At 50.4% G+C, this 19,697-nt stretch overlaps 9 protein-coding genes across 9 annotated transcripts; 5 read left to right on the top strand and 4 right to left on the bottom strand.

Annotated features, from left to right (window-relative positions):
* Positions 1-40: 40 nt before the first annotated feature.
* On the bottom strand, positions 41-1,621 carry VE01_09753 (uncharacterized protein). The gene is made up of 2 exons (XM_018279162.2): positions 1,254-1,621; positions 41-1,199 (listed from the first exon to the last, which is right to left on the bottom strand). The coding sequence occupies exons 1-2, from the start codon at positions 1,418-1,420 to the stop codon at positions 182-184; spliced, it is 1,185 nt and encodes a 394-aa protein (XP_018125785.1). The 5' UTR covers positions 1,421-1,621; the 3' UTR covers positions 41-181.
* On the top strand, positions 1,543-6,417 carry RAD5 (DNA helicase rad5). The gene is made up of 3 exons (XM_018279161.2): positions 1,543-5,192; positions 5,564-5,825; positions 5,880-6,417. The coding sequence occupies exons 1-2, from the start codon at positions 1,840-1,842 to the stop codon at positions 5,640-5,642; spliced, it is 3,432 nt and encodes a 1,143-aa protein (XP_018125784.2). The 5' UTR covers positions 1,543-1,839; the 3' UTR covers positions 5,643-5,825; positions 5,880-6,417.
* A 201-nt stretch (positions 6,418-6,618) lies between these two features.
* VE01_09751 (uncharacterized protein) lies at positions 6,619-8,318 on the top strand. The gene is made up of 4 exons (XM_018279160.2): positions 6,619-7,034; positions 7,144-7,438; positions 7,496-7,880; positions 7,979-8,318. The coding sequence occupies exons 1-4, from the start codon at positions 6,888-6,890 to the stop codon at positions 8,214-8,216; spliced, it is 1,065 nt and encodes a 354-aa protein (XP_018125787.1). The 5' UTR covers positions 6,619-6,887; the 3' UTR covers positions 8,217-8,318.
* Positions 8,319-8,478: 160 nt separating this feature from the next.
* VE01_09750 (uncharacterized protein) lies at positions 8,479-11,218 on the bottom strand. The gene is made up of 3 exons (XM_059464099.1): positions 9,661-11,218; positions 8,886-9,548; positions 8,479-8,773 (listed from the first exon to the last, which is right to left on the bottom strand). Exons 1-2 carry the CDS (start codon positions 10,759-10,761, stop codon positions 8,913-8,915), a joined length of 1,737 nt encoding a protein of 578 aa, XP_059319281.1. The 5' UTR covers positions 10,762-11,218; the 3' UTR covers positions 8,479-8,773; positions 8,886-8,912.
* Positions 11,219-12,466: 1,248 nt separating this feature from the next.
* VE01_09749 (uncharacterized protein) lies at positions 12,467-12,941 on the bottom strand (the record flags this gene model as incomplete). The annotated part of the gene is made up of 3 exons (XM_018279158.1): positions 12,467-12,733; positions 12,784-12,855; positions 12,924-12,941. 3 exons carry the CDS (start codon positions 12,939-12,941, stop codon positions 12,467-12,469), a joined length of 357 nt encoding a protein of 118 aa, XP_018125817.1.
* Positions 12,942-13,069: 128 nt separating this feature from the next.
* On the bottom strand, positions 13,070-14,369 carry VE01_09748 (uncharacterized protein). The gene is made up of 3 exons (XM_018279157.2): positions 14,171-14,369; positions 13,676-14,118; positions 13,070-13,624 (listed from the first exon to the last, which is right to left on the bottom strand). The coding sequence occupies exons 2-3, from the start codon at positions 14,016-14,018 to the stop codon at positions 13,335-13,337; spliced, it is 633 nt and encodes a 210-aa protein (XP_018125818.1). The 5' UTR covers positions 14,019-14,118; positions 14,171-14,369; the 3' UTR covers positions 13,070-13,334.
* A 20-nt stretch (positions 14,370-14,389) lies between these two features.
* On the top strand, positions 14,390-16,604 carry GPI12 (N-acetylglucosaminyl-phosphatidylinositol de-N-acetylase). Its single transcript, XM_059464098.1, has 3 exons — positions 14,390-14,954; positions 15,007-15,109; positions 15,180-16,604. The coding sequence occupies exons 1-3, from the start codon at positions 14,732-14,734 to the stop codon at positions 15,706-15,708; spliced, it is 855 nt and encodes a 284-aa protein (XP_059319283.1). The 5' UTR covers positions 14,390-14,731; the 3' UTR covers positions 15,709-16,604.
* LSM3 (U4/U6-U5 snRNP complex subunit lsm3) lies at positions 16,605-17,476 on the top strand. Its single transcript, XM_018279155.2, has 4 exons — positions 16,605-16,762; positions 16,815-16,907; positions 16,960-16,996; positions 17,065-17,476. The coding sequence occupies exons 1-4, from the start codon at positions 16,637-16,639 to the stop codon at positions 17,103-17,105; spliced, it is 297 nt and encodes a 98-aa protein (XP_018125811.1). The 5' UTR covers positions 16,605-16,636; the 3' UTR covers positions 17,106-17,476.
* A 9-nt stretch (positions 17,477-17,485) lies between these two features.
* VE01_09744 (uncharacterized protein) lies at positions 17,486-19,572 on the top strand. Its single transcript, XM_059464097.1, has 2 exons — positions 17,486-17,706; positions 17,755-19,572. Exons 1-2 carry the CDS (start codon positions 17,656-17,658, stop codon positions 19,273-19,275), a joined length of 1,572 nt encoding a protein of 523 aa, XP_059319282.1. The 5' UTR covers positions 17,486-17,655; the 3' UTR covers positions 19,276-19,572.
* Positions 19,573-19,697: the final 125 nt, after the last annotated feature.

The raw sequence follows: 19,697 nt of genomic DNA, 5'->3' as shown, positions 1-19,697 counted from the left end.
GTCTGAGCTAAATAGGCACTAATGTCGCCAAGGCATAAGGCTGTTGTTTAATTTTGACGTGTCCCAATATTACATACGTGCAAATATCCCAATGAGTACTGGGAGTTGAGATTCATTTAGATCTAAAATCATCAGTTATTGCATATAATTACAAGAATATGGCGCATATAATACATATTATCTATAGCTGCGTCCTCTTGTACGCCCAGTACGCACTCCAAGGTAAACTTAAGGACCGTCCCCTGACTTCCTCCCTGAAAATATCAAAATCCGCCTTCTCAAGCTTCTCCAGCCAAAGCCTTGTCGACACTGCCGGCATGAGCACGCCGAATCCCCTGGCAAGTTCTTCAGCCGCAGAGTTTTGCGGTTCATTCAAGTCTCGGCCTTGCATTCCATAGTCGTGTCCTTCCTCTCCCTCATGCTCAAAGTCGTGACCCATGTCTTTCCCTTCCTGAAGACGCTGTAGCATATTCCTCGCTGTTATTAGATGATCATTTGCCCGAGTTGCGACCTGAAATACAGCGTCCTTGAGGCCCGGCGCATTGGCACCTTGACGCAAAACGTCCTCCTGCTTCGTATTTGTATCTGCCATGACATCAAGCGGAAGCAGAACTGCTCCTTGGCGAGCACCACCTTCGCCCCCTAAAGATCCTGCTGATGCTCCGCTATTACTATGGTGATTAGGTGGAGGCGGAAAGGCAATGAGAGGCATCCCGCGAAGCACAGCTGATATCCCTGCCGCTTTACCAATGTGGCTGGCCAAATGGTCTATTGACATAGAGTGAAGGGGAAGGAATCCCAGCGTTAAGTACATCAACGTTGAATAGGTAGCCTCAGCATAGTTCTCCAGCGCATCCATGGTCGGGTATGGGCGATTATCCATGTACTGCTCTCGGGCGTTTATGACCTTCATGAACCAGGCCTTTAAACTCGATGTGGGCGCATTCGGGTGGCGTTCTTTGAGGGACTGGAGTGCATGGTGGAGGAGAATAGCCACCGGCTCTTTCGGCGGCGTATTCGCAAACGTCCGTGTTATGTTGTCGCGCCAGAATTGCATGCGCAGGGCGCCAATTGTAGGGTTTGAGACCAGGTCGGGAATGCGCGAGAGCTCAATGTTAAGGGCACGGATTGCGAGGTAGGCATCGCGGGTTGGAGCCGGGATGAACGTCTGTAACGTATATGAAGGCGAGTCAAATTTTCTGAACACGCATTAGCTCAAATGGACAAGCGCAAGTTAGGGATAGGGTAGGTACTGGACAAGCGTTGAGCAGTAGCTTCGCGCTGAGCTGATGTCCTGGTCTGTCAACCGGGAGGCATTTGGCGCCGGCGAGCTATATGACGTTGTCGCATATGCGCATTTCGCCGTTGAAACCCGCCGAGCCGTATATTTCAGCCTAATACTGGCTCGAGTAGAGTACATGGTTATTGGTTAAGGAGCTGGGGATTTGATGCCTATGGACCTTTGACATACTTTCATTAAATATAGCAAACAGAGCAAACTCGTCTTTCCCACACCCTGTCTACGGCTTTACACGAATTACACACGCAGGCACGTGACACACTTGAAAGAGAATCGTCATTCTACAACGACGATTAGTTGTCGCCGACACTTTTATACGAATAAATCCCCTTGATATACCCGATTGTGAGCTTCTCAAGAACATGAATTAGTGAAAATTATAGAGCTGGTATGGCGATCTCCAAAACCACATTCTAGCCAACCCGGCCCAAGTTAGATGCGATTAGCAATTTACGCGACTCGCGTGTCGAACCCGACGATCAAACCACAATTTCGATGACCTAACACTTAAGACGAGGCGTTACGCGGTTGTTTGGATAATGGACTCCTTTGATTCAGACGGACGACCGGCGAAGAAGAGAAGGTTCTTTACGGATAAGCCTGAAGAGCTTGAGGTCGATGAATCCAGTCCAGCAACCCCAGGACCTACCGAGCTTGATACCACTGCCTCTGAAGCAGGACACAGAAGTCCCAGAGCAGCAATTCTAGACGACCGCGATGCGCAAACGAACGTGCAACATCATACGAGCTCCGAGAGCGCACTGGTCTCTGACCGGGAAACATTCGAGCTCGTCATCGGCGACAAGATCGATTCCGACACCTGGCGACTACTGAAGCAAGCGTCTGGAGATAATATGGAAAGGGCGATAAATATGTACTTTGATGGGTCATGGAAAGGCCCAACAGTAGCAGTGGCTTCAACTCCGAGCGCCGCTGCGTTACAGCCCTTGACGATAAACCCTGTGAAACCAGAAGTGCCCAATGTTGGGCGAAGCTCAAAACAAACCCTGCACCCGATTGCAAATCTTCGGCGGATACCCGAGTCCCGGTATATAGGCGCTTTTGGCGTAGAGGGGTGGGCCACCAGAAGTGGCACAGCCCTTATTAAGCATGGGGAGAGAGTGCGGATCGAGCGTCAGAAAATTCAGCCACCAAAGCTTCCGCCAGTTAAGGTAGGCAAGAACAAAATCGCTCCATTGCAAGTTACACCAAAGACAAAGGGCGCTGCTTCCCGGAGAATAGATGTTATTGTGCGGTTTACCAATTCTAGGGGCGAGGAGGTTGGAAGGCTTTCGAGAGAGACGGCAAATTGGGTCTCGACTCTAATTGACCAACAAGTATGCAGCTTCGAGGGGGTCTGCGTTTATGCCCCGGATAGGGTGCGAACAAATGATACCATTTTCTTACAGTTGCGTTGCATGCTACTAAAATCTGCATTCGATAACACTGGATTCAAACCACCAGATAATAGAACGACCGGTCTATTTGAGGAAAAGGAGACTTCCGAGGAAAAAGACCTGCGCTTACGGCAAGTTGCACTGGTTAAACTCTTGGTGGAGGTGAATCTTCTCCCTTCAAGAACGAGCGAGACTACTACAAAGCACAAGCGTCAGGGCCTTCTTCAAGCTGCTGAGGTAGCCGAGCAATATGAAAAGGAGGCAGCAAAAAACGAAAAGTCAGGAGGGGAACCTGGCTCTTCGCCGTCATCGGATACCGAGGAAGGCAAGGAATTAGAACAGGACCAGCTGGATACCTTGTACAGGAAGGCCCAATCTTTTGACTTCAGTGCCCCTGAAGCGGAGCCGGCGGATACATTTGCGATGGACCTAAGGCCTTACCAGAAGCAAGCGCTGCACTGGATGATGGCAAAGGAAAAAGATGAAAAGGCAGAGAAAAAAGAGGTATCTATGCATCCTTTGTGGGAAGAATATGTATGGCCGGTGAAGGATATGGACGACCAAGAATTGCCATCAGTAGAGGGCATAGATAATTTCTATCTCAATCCCTACTCTGGCGAACTGTCGGTCGAATTCCCTGTACAAGAGCAGCATTGCTTGGGAGGGATTTTAGCCGATGAGATGGGCTTGGGAAAGACGATTGAGATGATGAGTCTGATCCACTCTCATAAATCTGATGTCGCGATGAAATTACAAGACGGAGAGCCTACGATAACTTCTGTCAACCATTTGCCTAGGCTGCAAACGTTCTCTTCCGTCGAGAGAGCCCCATGCACCACTCTCGTCGTTGCCCCTATGTCACTTTTGGCACAATGGCAGAGCGAAGCTGAGAATGCGTCCAAAGAAGGAACACTGAAGAGCGTTGTATACTATGGCAATGAGAAAGCTGTAAATTTGCAGAGTCTATGCTGCGCAGCCAATGCTGCTTCTGCGCCAAATGTTATCATCACGAGTTATGGTGTAGTCCTATCGGAGTTCAACCAGGTGGCAGCAAGGAATGGCGACAGAGGCACTCATGGTGGCCTATTTTCGTTGAACTTCTTCAGGGTTATCCTAGATGAAGCGCACCACATCAAGAACCGACAATCAAAAACGGCAAGAGCGTGCTACGAAATCGAGGCAGAGCATCGATGGGTCCTGACTGGCACGCCAATTGTCAACCGCCTCGAAGACCTCTTTTCGTTGGTTAGGTTCTTAAGAGTTGAGCCATGGAGCAACTTTTCCTTCTGGAAAACATTCATCAGTGTGCCATTTGAGAGCAAAGACTTTATGCGTGCTCTTGACGTTGTGCAGACGGTCCTTGAACCGCTTGTGCTGCGCAGAACGAAGGATATGAAGACGCCGAGTGGTGAGGCCCTCGTTCCCCTGCCGCCGAAGACGATAGAGATTGTGGATGTAGAGTTATCTGAGGCCGAGCGCGAAGTCTACGAGCATATATTCTTTCGTGCGAAGCGCGCATTTGCTGCCAACGTTGAGGCAGGCACAGTAATGAAAGCGTATACGTCAATTTTCGCACAGATCCTCCGGCTCCGCCAGACTTGCTGCCACCCAATCCTAGTTCGGAAGCAAAACATTGTTGCGGATGAATTGGAAGCTGACGAAGCTGCTGACGCTGTGAGCGGACTTGGTGACGATATGGACTTACAAAGTCTCATCGAGCGCTTCACAGCCGAGACAGATGACAGCGCAGATGCCAACGCTTTTGGTGCGCACGTCCTCGAGCAAATCAGAGACGAGGCGGATAACGAATGCCCCATTTGCAGCGAAGAGCCAATGATCGAACAAACCGTCACTGGATGCTGGCACTCGGCATGCAAGAAGTGTTTATTAGACTATATCTCGCACCAGGTAGACAAGGGCGATGCGCCACGCTGCTTCAACTGCCGTGAACCTCTCAATACGCGCGACATCTTCGAGGTTGTCAAGCATGACGTCGACCCCGATGCTCCAGACGCGAAGCCACGGATTGCATTGCAGCGTCTTGGTTCAAACTCAAGTGCTAAGATTACGGCGCTGATCAGTCAACTCAAGGCCCTGCGACGCGAGCACCCAGGCACGAAGAGCGTTATATTCAGCCAGTTCACGTCGTTCCTGTCTCTGATTGAGCCAGCGCTGACACGTGCTGGAGTGGCCTTCTTGCGGCTGGATGGGACGATGGCGATGAAAGCGCGGGCAGCCGTGCTGAAAAGTTTCCGCGACGCAAAGGGATTCACCGTCATACTACTTAGTCTTCGGGCTGCAGGGGTGGGGCTCAACCTCACCATGGCGCGAAGGGTGTATATGATGGATCCTTGGTGGAGTTATGCGGTTGAGGCGCAGGCCATTGATCGCGTTCATAGAATGGGGCAAACGGGAGAGGTGGAGGTGAAGCGGTTTATCGTGCGAGAGAGCGTGGAGGAACGGATGTTGCGGATACAGGAGCGGAAGAAGTTTATGTGAGTTTTACTATCTCTCTTTATTTTATTGCGCGTTTATGTGCGTTAGAGTTGGGCTTGTGATGTGGTGGGGGTAAGGGTGTGGGAAGTCCAGCCTATTATCCCTATCCTGCGCATGCCCACCCACCTCAAAAGCATGGATACGTCCACAACTTTCACATACGACCATAGATTCAAGAGAATTGGGCATCCCGTCCGCTCTGCCATACACAAGCTTGAAATCGGTAGATTAGTAGTTGGGTGGGTGACCACCAGCGAATACCTACTGTTGTATGTTTTTTTTTTGCTGTTTTCGACTTTCTCATTCGTTGGCCTGACGGGCCTCGGTGAATGAAAGATTAGAGATCGAAAGGCTGACCTGTTGCGTGCAGTGCGAGCTCTCTAGGCATGATGAGCGACGAGGAAAAGAAAGTACAGCGCCTCGAGGATATTAAGGAGCTCCTTAGCTAAGTGCCGCCTCTGGATTTGATCTGGCAGGGGCGGTACATTCTCAGGGCCGGTATATTCATGAAGGGGCCTTGTTTTGGCGGGTCGTTATTAGGGAAAAGAATAACGCTGGAACGACTCTGGATACTGTAATTTAAATTAAACTTTGGATACGGTATGAATCTAGAATTCCACACGTGAAGCACAGTGAGACGAAATACCCTTGGCAAGGAGGCTACCACTAACGCAACTGTGTGATAGCAGCTGGTGGTGGTGGCTCTGTAGCACTCTAGAGATTTGTTCGGTTTCTCGATTGGCTCATGTGGCTCTGGACGCCCCATGAGAATTACAATAGTTTCCTCAGATGATCGAGGCTCCAATTTATCCCCGGAGATTATGAGCGGGGACCCTTGTAGATCGCACTGGACTTCGCCCCGGCCCGCTTTTCGACCGACTTCGCCAACCTTAAACCACCATCTACAGATACTAGGAACACGCATCCAAGCCGACCATAATTGGCTCAAAACAATTGGGCATCTTGTTTTCCAGGTGATACACAAGCTTCTGCCAATCATGTCGTAAGGGTCATTTTGATTGATGTTCTTGGACATTTGTTCCAGCCACCTATCGACGAACGGGAAGTGGTAAGCGCTATGTGAGAGCCAAGAAAGGGATAGCTTGGCGAATTACCCCTAAAACGCCCAAGATGCTAGGGATCGCTCTCCCACGATAATTGATTTCTGTGGATAAGTGTATTTAGTCAGAGAACAGACGAATGAAATGGCCATCACGGGTCTTATCAGTGAGTGCCCCGTATGTTTGACTTGGCTATTGACCGACCGTCGGGCCAAAGCCTTTTGGGGAAGGCTTATCACGAGGCGCAATACCTGATGCTACACCTTGGCATAGCTTCCAGTTTTAAGACCGTCACAAATTCCTTGGCCTCGTTTTTTTTTAGATCTGCTGGCGACGATACCGAAAGCCACGCAATAATATCGTATGACTATGAGATTCCATGAGCTAGACGCAAAGTCGTCCGGCCAGTGCCGCGGCAGCGATGGCACACAAATATGATGGGATGGCCGCCTCAATGAGTATATTTCTTCTTGACTTCTCCTTTTCCAATAATTCAGTATATACTATCATCGTTGCCTCTGCTACTTGTTTACTTTTCGTTTATATCACGTTTTCAAGCACTTTGATTTTTTTGGACATATACTTCCGTTCTTTACATATCATCTATCGTTGTCGAAGTAAGCAGGTCTTGCAATGTCAACATTTATTGCCCGGATCTTGATGATCGCTGCGTCTGTGACGCATGCATCGGCGTCGTGCGCGTACGGAACCCATCTATCCCCCCGTGCGGAGGAGGGAGCCCCTATTGAAGTTAATACCTTTGGGTACACGGGTGTCATTGTACGATATCCCCATCCACCACTAACTTACCTTGCTCCATTATACTCTACCATCGTTTGGATATATTTCCAGACAAAATACCGTTACTAATTAAACATTCATTTACCAGGGGCCATTAAACTGGGCTGCACTCGATGGAGGCTCCGCGAACGTCTTGTGTGCAACTGGAAAGAACCAATCGCCTATAGACATGGTTGATGGCGTTTTTAAGACGTTGACCGCTGCCGATGTGAAGCTTCAAATCAACGATATGCCAGAGGGAACTGAGTTCGAAAACTTGGGTACAACCGTCGAGGTGGTTAGCAAGGGTGGATCACTTGAAGTTGGTGGAAAGACGTACGAGTTCAAGCAGTTTCACTTCCATTTGCCGAGTGAGCATCTGGACAATGGGACTAGCATTGCCAGTATGGCCGCACCTGATGGACTATAGTAATGAGAGGAACAAAGCTGACATCACCTAGTGGAAATGCATATGGTATTCCAGACACCAGAAGAGGATATCGCTGTCGTCGGTGTCTTCGTGGACCTCGACACCGGTGTCGCCGCCGCTGCCGATGCTGCTACCGCTCAAGTAATAACGCCGCCGGCGGCGAAGCGTGACCTTGGCCGTCATCCACACTCCCGCCGTGGCGAGGCCGCTTCCGCACCACGAGCTGATAGCCACCTCAGCGCCATTGTTCAGCTTCTTACATCATCACTTGCTACAACGACTGGCACTTCGTCCGCCCTTCTGGAAACCGTCTTTTCTCAGGTGGCTGAAGTAGCTAGCCCCGGATCGGTAGTCAAGACTCAGCCGCTTGTCATGTCTGAAGTCGTCAATACTCTTCTCGCAGGATCATTCCAGAGGTAAGCAGATGGTTGAGCCTGATATTAATGCGAAAGAATCTCCGAGACAATAAAGCATGCCCTGCCATCCGAAGTTATGCTGACCAGTGGTGATGTAGTTACTCTGGGTCCTTGACTACCCCTCCCTGCAGTGAAGGCGTAACGTGGCTCGTCTCGACACAAAAGTTGAAAATACAAACCGCAACATTCGAAAAGGTGCGCTCTGTCATCGGATTCAACGCTCGGTATCCACAGAATACCCCTGGTTTCAATAACTTGCTATCTGTCGGTGCCCAATCTGCTGTCGCGGCAAAGGCCGCAGCAGCAGTCCCGGCAGTCCCAGCTGCGAAGATATAAATTAGATGGTGGTGTAAGTGGGGTAGATAAATGGAAAGTCCCTTGAGTGAATCGATAGCTCAGCGCGTGCCACTAGGTCGTTGCAAAGGTTGCGCTTAGGGGGAATTGTAGATATCTTTGTGTGTTCGTACATCGCCAGCATCTTTGCGTAGCCTTAGTCCCGTCCTGTGTCCAAAGTCTCATAGATTTATTCAAGCCCAGCTTTGATCGCTCGTGAATACATTGCTATTACCCACGGTTTTCAGTGCAAGAGAGTTGTTTTGTGTGCATTCATGTTCTTGCTAGTTTATTATACTACAATATAAGGCTAACTTCTACATACAACCGTAGACTCAGAAGATAAACAAAAACCGCTATGCTTAACCAAACACACTTGCAACTAAAATTGCTGTCATAATGAAACCAAAATATACTATAGCTCAACAGACGTACAGTGCGGCCATTATTGAAAATCGTCTTCTTATAACTTTTCCACCGCTCATTTAGTTTATGGCTGCTCAGAGTTCGCGGCCCTATATTTCGGATTTGGCTGATGAGCCAGAAGAAAGGTTAAGGTTCTATTGTGTGGTCAGTTTAAGTCTCTCTTATCGCTTTGGCTTCTGGTGCAAAGCTAGAGATATTCGAAAAGGAGTGGAACACTCACTCATCGAGGGGTAGAAGGGTACTGACTATCATGAATAAAAAAGTACCAAAAAATTAAACTTCGGCACCTGAAGGTGCGACCCGGACTGGAGATGGGAGGTGTGGCGCCGAATCCACGCTGTCTGCATCTTGTGATTGTTGGACAATCCCGGCTTCGCCAATTTCGTATAGTGGCACGACTGTCTTGGCAAAGTTTCTGGCGCTAATGCCGTTGGCAAACAACCAGTCTATTTCTCCAAATGTACGGCCTTTCAGCTCTGGAACTCGGAAGTAAACATATATGCAGCAAAGGAAGCACGAGGCTGCCCAAAACCAAGCCGCATTAGCTCCCCAGTTCCAGGCAGTGGTGTTAAGCATAAAGGGAGTAATAATGCTGTTGAAAACACCGAAGGATAAGTATCCAATGCATCCAATGTTCATTGTCTTGGATCTTAAACGTGTTGAGGATATCTCGGAGACAGCCGTATAAGTTATAGGCCCGACGCTGGATCCGTATACAAAGGTGAAAACGAGGAGCAGGCCACTCTTAACCCAACCCGACGTCTCTATAGAGATTGAGAGAGAGGCTACTGTGCCCACACTGCAAAGGACTAAGCAGAGCAAGGCAAGGCCTGTAAGCTCAATGGTTCGGCGGCCGTATAGTCCAATAAAAGCCCAGCTTCCGCAAAAACCAACAAATCCAACGACGTACTAAAATGACAATTAGTTCTTATTCGTAAACAATTAAGGTTGAGTAAAAGAAAGAACTTGGTACTATCAAAAGGCAGGATTGTGTTAGATGTAATGGATAAAAATTACTTGCCTGCATAATTTGCATCATGAAAGCCTTTTCCTGGGTAAGGCCCGCTTCGACAAAGAAGTAGGCAGACCATTGCATGAGGGCAGTGCCACATGCGTTTTGAATCGTCCAGAAAACAACGGTAATCTCGGTGCGCCGAAGATTCGCGGGCCGGAAGCAATCAATATATCCCACACCATTATCCGAGCTGTTGATGTTGTTCTGGTTCGTCTCTATTATTAAATCGAGGTGGTCGTCAACTGAGTATCCCGCAGGTATATGTTTCTTGCTAACAAGTTTGCTCAGAGCTACCCTTGCCTCTTCGATCTTGTTGTGGCGTACAAGCCACCATGGCGACTCTTGTGCGATGATAGCAACGACGAAAAGCGGGAGTGGGAATGCCCATTGCAGACCAAGTGGAAGCTTATACGAGAGCTCCGTCGAATTCTTCACTAGAACTTGTAGGACAATGGATGCGCCCAATTGACCAATAATCCAGCAAACGTTGGTCCAAGCAGTAACGTATCCTCGGATCGCAGTTGGACAAATATCGGAAGCATAGTTTGTCGTAATGGTTTGAAAAATCCCCCAAGGGATACCACAAAGCAACGAGCCGACTAGGAATATAGGGAGCGATGTGGCAAAGAACGTAATAAAGGTGAATCCCGATAGCAAAGACAGAGCTGCTAATATCGTCTTTTTGTAGCCAAACTTCTCCACAACCCAGCCGGATAAGAATAACCCCATGATTTGTCCAGCCATAGGGCCGAGGATTACGCTGGATTGCCACGATGCTGGAATCTGGCATACCTCGGTGAGGGAAGCCCCAGGGCAGGCGAAGTCGCGTCGAAAGACTGGCAAGGTGACGAAGCTCGCAAGCAGAACGAGGCCGTAGCCTACTATCGCGCAGGCAAGAGAGAGAGTCAGAGACATGGCGACAGCTTTTCGGAACCCCACGACGCATTCTTTCAGAGTCATCGATTTCTCAACGAGTGCCGCCCTTTTAGCACCATCTTGTCGATTGAGAATAGTTGTATGTTTTTCATTGTTGGATTCGCTGCTAGCCGTGCTTCTCTTGAACATGCTTGCAGTATCGCTCGACGTTTTGCTATCGGCGGTGGGCATTATGAATACACCCTTTAAAAACAAGGGGGCATCAAGCGCTGATAAATGTTCTAGAATTTGAGCGAAGGCAGAGACAGTATTTATCCAAAAAGGGCAAACTTTACGACAGGCATCTCATATATACGATTTCGATGAGAATCCACTTTGCAACTAGGCAGAGCTAATAGGAATTCCTTCCGTCTATCCTAAGGAATTTTGCGTTAAAGTCAACGAGCGGGCGGCAGCAGTCCAATAGGAGTTTCTACATTTAGTCAGAGACTCTTTACATACACGGGACCTCTCCAGCCTCATCAGCAGCGCGCTTGAAGTCGGCGGCTGACATCTATAGTAGATTTCATTGAGGCGGTCTAGTTTAACTGCTTCGTAATAAGTCTAAATATCCAAGACATCTTTTCCGCGCTCTGACGCAAAGTCAAGTATATTAGCCCATTATAGCGTCTCTAGACTTAAAAACAAAAAGAACCTCTGCAACTACAATCCTAACAGTTCTAGACCATTCTATGAGAGATGGGGCGATAAATATTCATATTTGGCCCCTGACACAGCAGGGGGGCGTCATTTGTGGGAACCCTTATCTGATCTTTAACCCGGTATTTACATATAAGTCCGCTTTATCGTCATTGTCCCTTACAAGTGTCTCCCTCTTGTCTGTGGTAATGCATGGGATCGAAGCACAGCCTCCGAAGATCCCCAGGTGATTCTCTCCATTCAGAATAATGTACATAGTACTTATGCTCATGTGCACCATCAGACGGTTTTTATGACGATGGATCGAAATCGAAAAAATATCCTATTGAAAAGGGTTATTTGTATAGGGCTGGGTGACTCCCTGTGCATGTTTAGTTTGGGGCCAGTATCCACCTCCATGGCGGCGGCGCAGCGGCTGTAGCTAACGGTGACAACCTAGTAGACCAATCGCAGTGTATCATTTTGCAGGCACTCATAGCTATAATTTCTAGTGGCTTGCAGGTAAGACATTCGCATAAAACCGTTATGTTTACTAGCAGTCATTATGCGATGAGGCTGTAACCCCGCTAGCATCATGTGAGACCTGCGTTCTGCGGGCCTCACGCACTTTCATCATCCGGATTCTAGACCCAGTGACAGACGGGTCTAGACAAGGCGGATCACAACGACTTCATATGGTACGATCTGGGGCCTTATTTATGCTGTTCACGAGATTAAAATAGAACGGGGAAAGGGCAGCCGGAGCCCTATCGCGGTCCGCGCGGTATGAATCACAATCCCCTTCATTAGCATCTCCGCTCGATCGTTGTCGTCACGGACCGAACCGACGAAACAACCGTTACGTTACCTCTTATGTTTCACCCAACCCCCCGGCATGACTAGAAATAGAGTCGAGACTTTCACCACACCAATATAGGTTACCAAAACACACTGATATTTGTTGTTAGGGTAGTGACTGGCAGCGAACCCCCACTCTGCAAATTTGTACCGTGCGGGTGGTGCCCGGTAGAAAACCGATCGATCGAGGAGTCGATCTTGCCGTATTAGACCGAATGTTATCAGAAACGAACCCATGGAGAGCAGTTTGAATGAGTTTCACGATTCGTTCGGATTTCGGCATAGGGACCTTGGGATAAAAAGGGATATTGGTACCCTGCTCAAACCCTATTTGAAAATACATAAAATCAATAAGACATTAACAGAAGCTCTTCCTTGTAAAGAAGGGTATCCTTCCCCGTCATTTCGGTAAGTTAACAGTCTCCCCGCTCGGCAATAAGTACTGAGTCGCGTATCCCACAGTAGCTAACGCCTTCGACGTGTTCACCCAGTGCTCTTCGTCCTTGACCGCTCCCAGCCACTCTGGATCTGCCATTACGTTTTTGATCGACTGCGTATCAGACACCACATACTCGATAAAGCAGTCAAAGTCAGCAAAATCCCAGGCGGGTCGATACCTTCCAAGGTCCTCCTTCATGGCGCTATTCAGCGTTGGCGGCGTGACGGACTGGACGCCTGATATCAGCACTATAGTGATCTAACGTAGAGAACGCTCACAAGTGTATAGCCAAGGATTCCGTGCTTCTTGAAGACGGGAATAGCAAGAGGAAGGTGGCCCTCAACGATCCACTTAATAAAATCTTTATGTGTATGTTGGGGCTTGCGATAGTGGGTGATGGTGAATTTCAGAGGCTGACCTTGCCTTTACCCGCCATCTTGATAGTTTGTTATAAATCTACAACGTTATGCCAACTGATCAATTCCTCACATGAGCAGGGCTGTGTTGCGGCTGGCGTGCATTCTGAGATCGTACTCCGTGAAAGCCTTCAAGCCAAGAACCATAGCTTCGATTATAGTGTATATATACGTGTCTCACATCTCGTATCACTGTGAGCATTAACCTTCTTACCCTGATTGGCCCCGACCGCGGACCGGAGCCAGTGACCCGAGCCGGTGACGCCTCGCCGCCTCAGCCCGGCGGACCTACCCGTGACACTCAGGTGATCGCACGGACAACTATTACCCCGGCCTTTCCTTTTCCCGGCCTCTCCTTTTTGCAAGAAGGACTGAACAGAGATTCTCTCTATATTGCGTTGCTCTATATAATATTACATAAAAGAGTATCCTCCCAGCCACAAGTAGGCTAGGCAACCCAGTAAACTTCCCACTGCCCATAGCAGATCGAGCTCGATGACTGACCAAATCCATATCACGCCTAACGGCGGAGCCTGCTTTAAGACGGCGTAGTAGCTGTATTCGTTGGTGATGTGGATCAGATAGCAGCCACTCCCAACACTGCTTGCGAAGAAGAGAATTTGGTGAAGGAGTGACGGGATGCGGGGAAAGTAGGCCGCCGGAACCGAGTGCGGGTGTAACGCGTAAAAGAATACAAGTATGACTGCTGTATATTAGTACCAACAACAATTTGGGCACGATGGTAAAAACGTACCGCCAAAGGCCTGCAGCGATTGCGTGATGACACGCGGCCAGGACAGCACTTCAGCGTATTGATGCTGAGTGAGCACATCAAGGGTAAAATGGAGCATCGCGAGGCTCGAGCTCCATAACACAGCTTCCCCAAAGCGCCCTATTATAGGCTGTTCATCCCGTAGAGGAACCGACCCAGCTGGGAGCTTTCCGGGCTTCCGATTCTCAGTCTCAATGTCGAGCAGTCCTCGCTGAGCGGCTAGATCGAGAAGAGTCTGCCTACTGGGGCCAGGGCCGGATTTGTCCGGATGGGCGAGTGGGATGTCTGACGACGATACGTCCTTTTGACGGCGTTGACGCGCCATGGTTCTATGTGCAGGTAAAACCGATCTCTCCTAAGGTTGGGTTCTATGTCCAGCTCCAGCTAAAGCCGGTCTCTTCCAAAGTTGGGTTTTCGGTGGTGGCCTGGCGTTGTGTTAGTAGTGGATCGTTCCTGCACCTTAGAGAAGTCTCCTACTTGCGTGCTTTGTCAGACAGATATAAAAACTGTTGAGCACGTGTTCTGGCGTCTATTTCTTAAGTGACACCCCGCTCAAATACCACAAATGCTAAATTGATAACGCAAGGTAGAGTGCATGTACCTTACATTGACGCGGCAGTCTTTTTAAGGTTTTGTGGGCAGGGTTGTTCTTCTGGTCTGGCCGTGGACTGGCACGTCCAAGCGACATTGCTACTGGCGACCTGGCGACAATATAACTGGACCCCTATTTCGTTTTGATACCCTGCAAACGCCAGGCCCGCACCCTTTCCATACCGTTTCCTGGCGCGCTTCCCGTCTACCCCTTCCACTACCCCCCACTAAAGTAACACTATAGCAACACTACAGGGGCATTGTTAATCTGCTAATCTGCCCTGACCACCTACGACCGTTACCCCGGATCTCCAAATGAGGCACTAATCTAATCGGTATCGAAGTCGCAACCGTGGCCTTTCATCCCCTCCATCCTCGCATTCGCGTCTACAGCCTCGTGCTGAACTCCACTACTGCAGCGGAACCGATCTGTGTAATCGTCGCACCATGATGCTCTGGGTTACACTTTCCACTCTCCCTATCCTCCTCGTCGTCGTGTGGCTGTATACCGTGGCGACGGTCAAGGGGCGCTTCCCGACTTTGAAGAACAGGCGGATCTGTTTACTTATCGCCCACCCCGACGATGAGGCCATGTTCTTCGCGCCGGCGCTGCTGGCCTTGACAGACCCGGCGTTGGGGAACCACCTCAAGATCTTGTGTTTAAGCAGTGGTAAGTATTGCCAATGTCGCGATTGGGTGAAGGTTGCTAACCAGGCTGCCAGGCGATGCCGATGGGCTGGGCGAAACACGAAAGAAGGAGCTGGTCAAGAGCGGCATGCTGCTCGGCCTACGAAATGAAGACGACGTGTTCGTTGTCGAGAACCCGTAAGTCAGCCCCCGCCTTCCTTCCCCCGCACCGCGATAACGCACAGTTCGCTGACCCCTTGCCCCGCAGCGACTTCCAAGATAGCATGACGGCGACTTGGTCGAAAGAGAAGATCGCCTCGCTCCTCTCCTCCGCATTCGCTCCTCACCTTGCCAATACCCTCACCTCCAAGTCCGCCGACGCGCCGACCGCCACAATCGACGTGCTCATCACCTTCGACCGCTCGGGCGTCTCCGCGCACCCAAACCACATCTCCCTCTACCACGGGGCGCGCCACTTCATCGCGTCCCTCATTAAGAACCGTCCAGGTTGGGACAGCCCCGTCGACTTATACACACTGTCCACGGTCAATGTGGTGCGCAAGTACGCGAGCATCCTCGATACAATCACGAGCATGATGATCGCCGCATTCACGAAGCGCAGCGTGGGCGCACACCCCTCCCCGTTGCTATTCATGAGCGGGGTGGGCGAGATCCGGACGGCGCAGCGCGCGATGACGGACGCACATATAAGCCAGATGAAGTGGTTCCGGTGGGGTTGGATCGGGTTGAGCAGGTACATGGCTGTAAACGACCTGAACCTAGAGAAGATATCATGAATGAGGAGGGGAAAGCGGTGTATCATAGGCGCGAGGGTGTTAATATTGCTTTAGAGATGGGATACAGGAGGGGTTATGCGACTGGGCATCTACTATTCGAGGACTTCAAGGCGTGATCGTGGGAGGCTGTGGAAGACACATAGCAAACTTGGGATATTCTTATTGCCGCTGGGCAAATGTGATCACTTCAATTTCAAAGAGCTCAGTAGTCTGGTACCTGGGTGAAAGATGGTCCATGGCCGCCCCATTGAATATTTATACAAGCGAGGCGACTCCGGTCAGGGATGCGACGGGATCCTATTGCCCTACTTATACCCTAATAGTGATTCCGATCTTCAACAACCCCACTCCGAACTGGTGTATCGGTAACATATCCGCCTCTCACCATTCGAAAGAATTATGAATCCGCGGTTGCGCGGGGTTCGACTCCCCGGTTCGGAATATTTCAGAACCATCTACTCTCAAGTAGATCAGTCAATATTTTTTGTTTTCATGTTGGATATCTTTTTATATCTTTTTGCCAATTCCGTTGCTATTACTTAGTAGGTAGATTTAATATGGCGGTTCAGCTAGGACATATCCTCTTGGTCATTTATTTTTTTCTGAATAGAATATCTCCAGTTTAGTATTTTACTATTTGAAGAGATGGGCAGAAGCTTAAAAACGTCACTCGAGGCGGCCACAGTGAGGGCAGCTAGAAGTACCATGCAAATGGGGATTCTAGAGAATTGTATATTTCCATTGCTTCCCTCCAAAAGAAGAAGCTGCTCAAAGAAGGTGTTGACGCCCATAAACCCATAAAGGGTCCATAAACATTTATTCAAGGCTGGCTGCCGATGGCGGCAACTTCCGCCCTAGTCAAATCGCGATCTTTGATAACCCGCACCACGCCAGCAAGCTCACAGCTTCAACGATCGACACATTCATAATGGCTGATGTTGATGAAGGTCGCGGGGCTCCTATTGATGAGCCCCTTGATCTTGTACGCCTGTCCTTGGATGAGATCGTCTTTGTCAAGCTGAGAGGTGACCGCGAACTGAAGGGCCGTCTCCACGTACGTTATGTCCAAAGAAGCACCTCTGGGCCCATACTGACGTGTCGCACAGGCCTACGATAGTCATTGCAACTTGGTGCTTGGAGATGTAGTAGAAACAGTCTACGTGGTCGACGAGGATGATGAAGATGGAGAGACGTTGAAGGTATTATGGGGAAGCTTCTTGCACTACCTGGCGGGCATTAACATTACAACAGACTATCCACAAGAAGTCGGAGATGCTTTTCGTACGAGGTAAGTTATCTATAATTCGAGCTACCACGCATAATTCTTGGTTACGGAAATACTGACGCCCAATGTAGGAGACAGCGTTGTGCTCATATCACCACAAGCCTCGTCATGACCGACCACGACATTGACCCCGACTGATATCCACGGAGAACAACATATCTCGAAATAACTGGAATATAAGGGGATGCACGCGTCTGATAGGAAATGGAGACTTGTAGGCCGTTGTTGGAGGACCAGGTGGGCGCAAGGCGTCAAGTCGCGCAGCCACAAACCAACCAACAGAGCAATAAAATGCTCAATGAATGACCTTTCCAGTCATAGCCATACATAATCAAAGCAACTTCAGCTCCAAGCTTCGTTCCTATGTACTCTGTAGTTGAAGACCGTGTTGGCCGTGTGCGTCACCGCCAGCTTCCTAGAGTGTGACTCGATAAGGCGTTCTCCCCCACTATATAGACCACATATCCAGCCCAGCTCGGAAGGCACCTATGACATAGACAGACACCACAGCTCACGCCAACAATTCCCAAACCCTCATATACCTTGCGGTTTTATACCATCCAAATGATTATTCGAATACACGGCGACCTTCTAACTAAAGTACAAACCCTACGGCGGGTCGCGACATAGGACTCCGTCCACGAACCAAATCGCACCAGATCATGACAAGCAAAGGGAAACAGCTCCCCCATGAGCGGCGGAAAGGCGAATCAGTATGTGTAACTATATAATGGGATATGCGATCTAGCTAACCCACGTAGGCCCTCAGCGAATTCGCCGAGTACGTTGAGAAACAGCAAGCGACGCGGTACCCGGCGGGTAGCTCCGCCACCGAAGACCACGATGAGCTCGATATCCTCAACTCCCTCGACCTCGCAGACTCAGCACCACAGGTCCGGCTGCGTGAGTTGCTGTTGGGCGATGCAGATGATGCGATCCCACGGCTTGCAGAGGTACTGCGTGCGCGCATCCTCGAGGGACACGGCGAGACAGTCTTCGATATCGGCTTCGAGAACAGTGGGGAGTGCATGAACCTTACAAAGGAGGAGTGGGAGGGTGCACTCGCACGGCTGCGTGAGGCAGCGTCGAATGAGCGTGCAGAGTGCCAGGTCCTGCTTACAAAGAACGTCGGGGGAGAGGCTGAGGCGGAGACGGTTGATGACAAGGAGAAAGAGTCCAGTGGGAAGGTCCTAGTGAGGCAGAACCCCTCGACGGCGGAGGATGTGATTGAGACACGGATAGCCGTCGTGGGGAATGTTGATGCGGGGAAGAGTACCATGCTTGGGGTGCTGGTCAAGGGAGGGCTAGATGATGGGAGGGGGAAGGCGCGTGTTAACCTCTTCCGGCATAAGCATGAGATCGAGAGTGGGCGGACTAGCTCTGTCGGCATGGAGATTATGGGATTTGGCGCGTCGGGGAAGATCATCGTGTCAGATGTCCCCGGCCGCAGCTTGTCGTGGGAGGAGATTGGGAAACGCTCGGCGAAGGTGATATCCTTCACTGATCTCGCTGGGCACGAGCGGTATCTCCGCACCACCGTGTTCGGGATGCTCTCGTCGAGCCCGAACTACTGCCTACTGATGGTCGCCGCGAATAACGGCCTCATTGGTATGAGCAAAGAGCATCTCGGTATCGCGCTCGCGCTCAACGTACCCGTGATGGTCGTCATCACCAAGATCGACATCTGCCCACCGCACATCCTCGAGCAGACTATCACGCAGATAACGCGGATCCTCAAATCTCCTGGCGCACGCAAAATCCCCATCTTCATCTCCGACCGCGAGAGCTGCATCAACACAGCCACACAGTTCGTCTCGCAGCGCATTTGCCCCATCTTCCAGGTCTCGAATGTCACCGGGAAGAACCTCGATCTGGTCCGGACGTTCCTCAACATCCTACCGCACCATGGGCACTATGATTCCACGGCGCCGTTCGAGTTTCACATCAACGATACCTTCTCCGTTCCATTCGTCGGGACCGTCGTGTCGGGCATCGTTAAGAGCGGCGTCGTGCACGCTGGTGACCACGTCCTCGTCGGCCCGGACTCGCTAGGCCACTTCACGCAGACGACGATCCGCTCCATCGAGCGGAAGCGAATACCGGTGCCAGCCACATCGGCAGGGCAGTCGGCGTCCTTCGCGCTGAAAAGAGTGAGGCGACGTGATGTGCGGAAGGGGATGGTGGTGCTTGCGAAGCCAGAGGATGCAGCTGATGCGCCGCGCGTGTTCCGCGAGTTCGTCGCGGAGGGTACGTCTTCTCCCCTTTTACTCTTCTTTTCGTAGACTAACTCTAACAGTCCTTATTCTCTCTCACGCCACGACTATCAAGCCCAAGTACCAGGCTATGCTCCACGTCGGGCCCGTCTCGCAGACGTGCACCATCATCGCCATTGACCGAGCGCACATCCGTACTGGAGACCGCGCGACGGTGGCGTTCCGGTTTGTGCAGAGGCCAGAGTATCTGGTTCCTGGCGATAGGTTGCTGTTCAGAGAGGGCAGGACGAAGGGGCTGGGTATTGTGAAGAGCGTGGGGTACGATCCGCTGAAGCCTTTGGGTGGGGGTGGTGAGGGCCTTGGGGAAGAGGAGAAGGGGAAGGAGAAGGAGGTGGGCGATGATGTCGCTGGAGAGGCTGGAGAGGGGAGTTCTGCTGCTGCCGCGGTCGCTGGCACTGCGGTAAAGGGAGAGTAATGTATCACCGGATGGG

Source organism: Pseudogymnoascus verrucosus, assembly GCF_001662655.1.
Source record: "Pseudogymnoascus verrucosus strain UAMH 10579 unplaced genomic scaffold scaffold_69, whole genome shotgun sequence".
In the NCBI taxonomy this organism is placed as follows: domain Eukaryota; kingdom Fungi; phylum Ascomycota; class Leotiomycetes; order Thelebolales; family Thelebolaceae; genus Pseudogymnoascus; species Pseudogymnoascus verrucosus.
The sequence above is the reverse complement of the archived record's forward strand: the minus strand, read 5'-3'. Positions and strand labels throughout refer to the sequence as shown.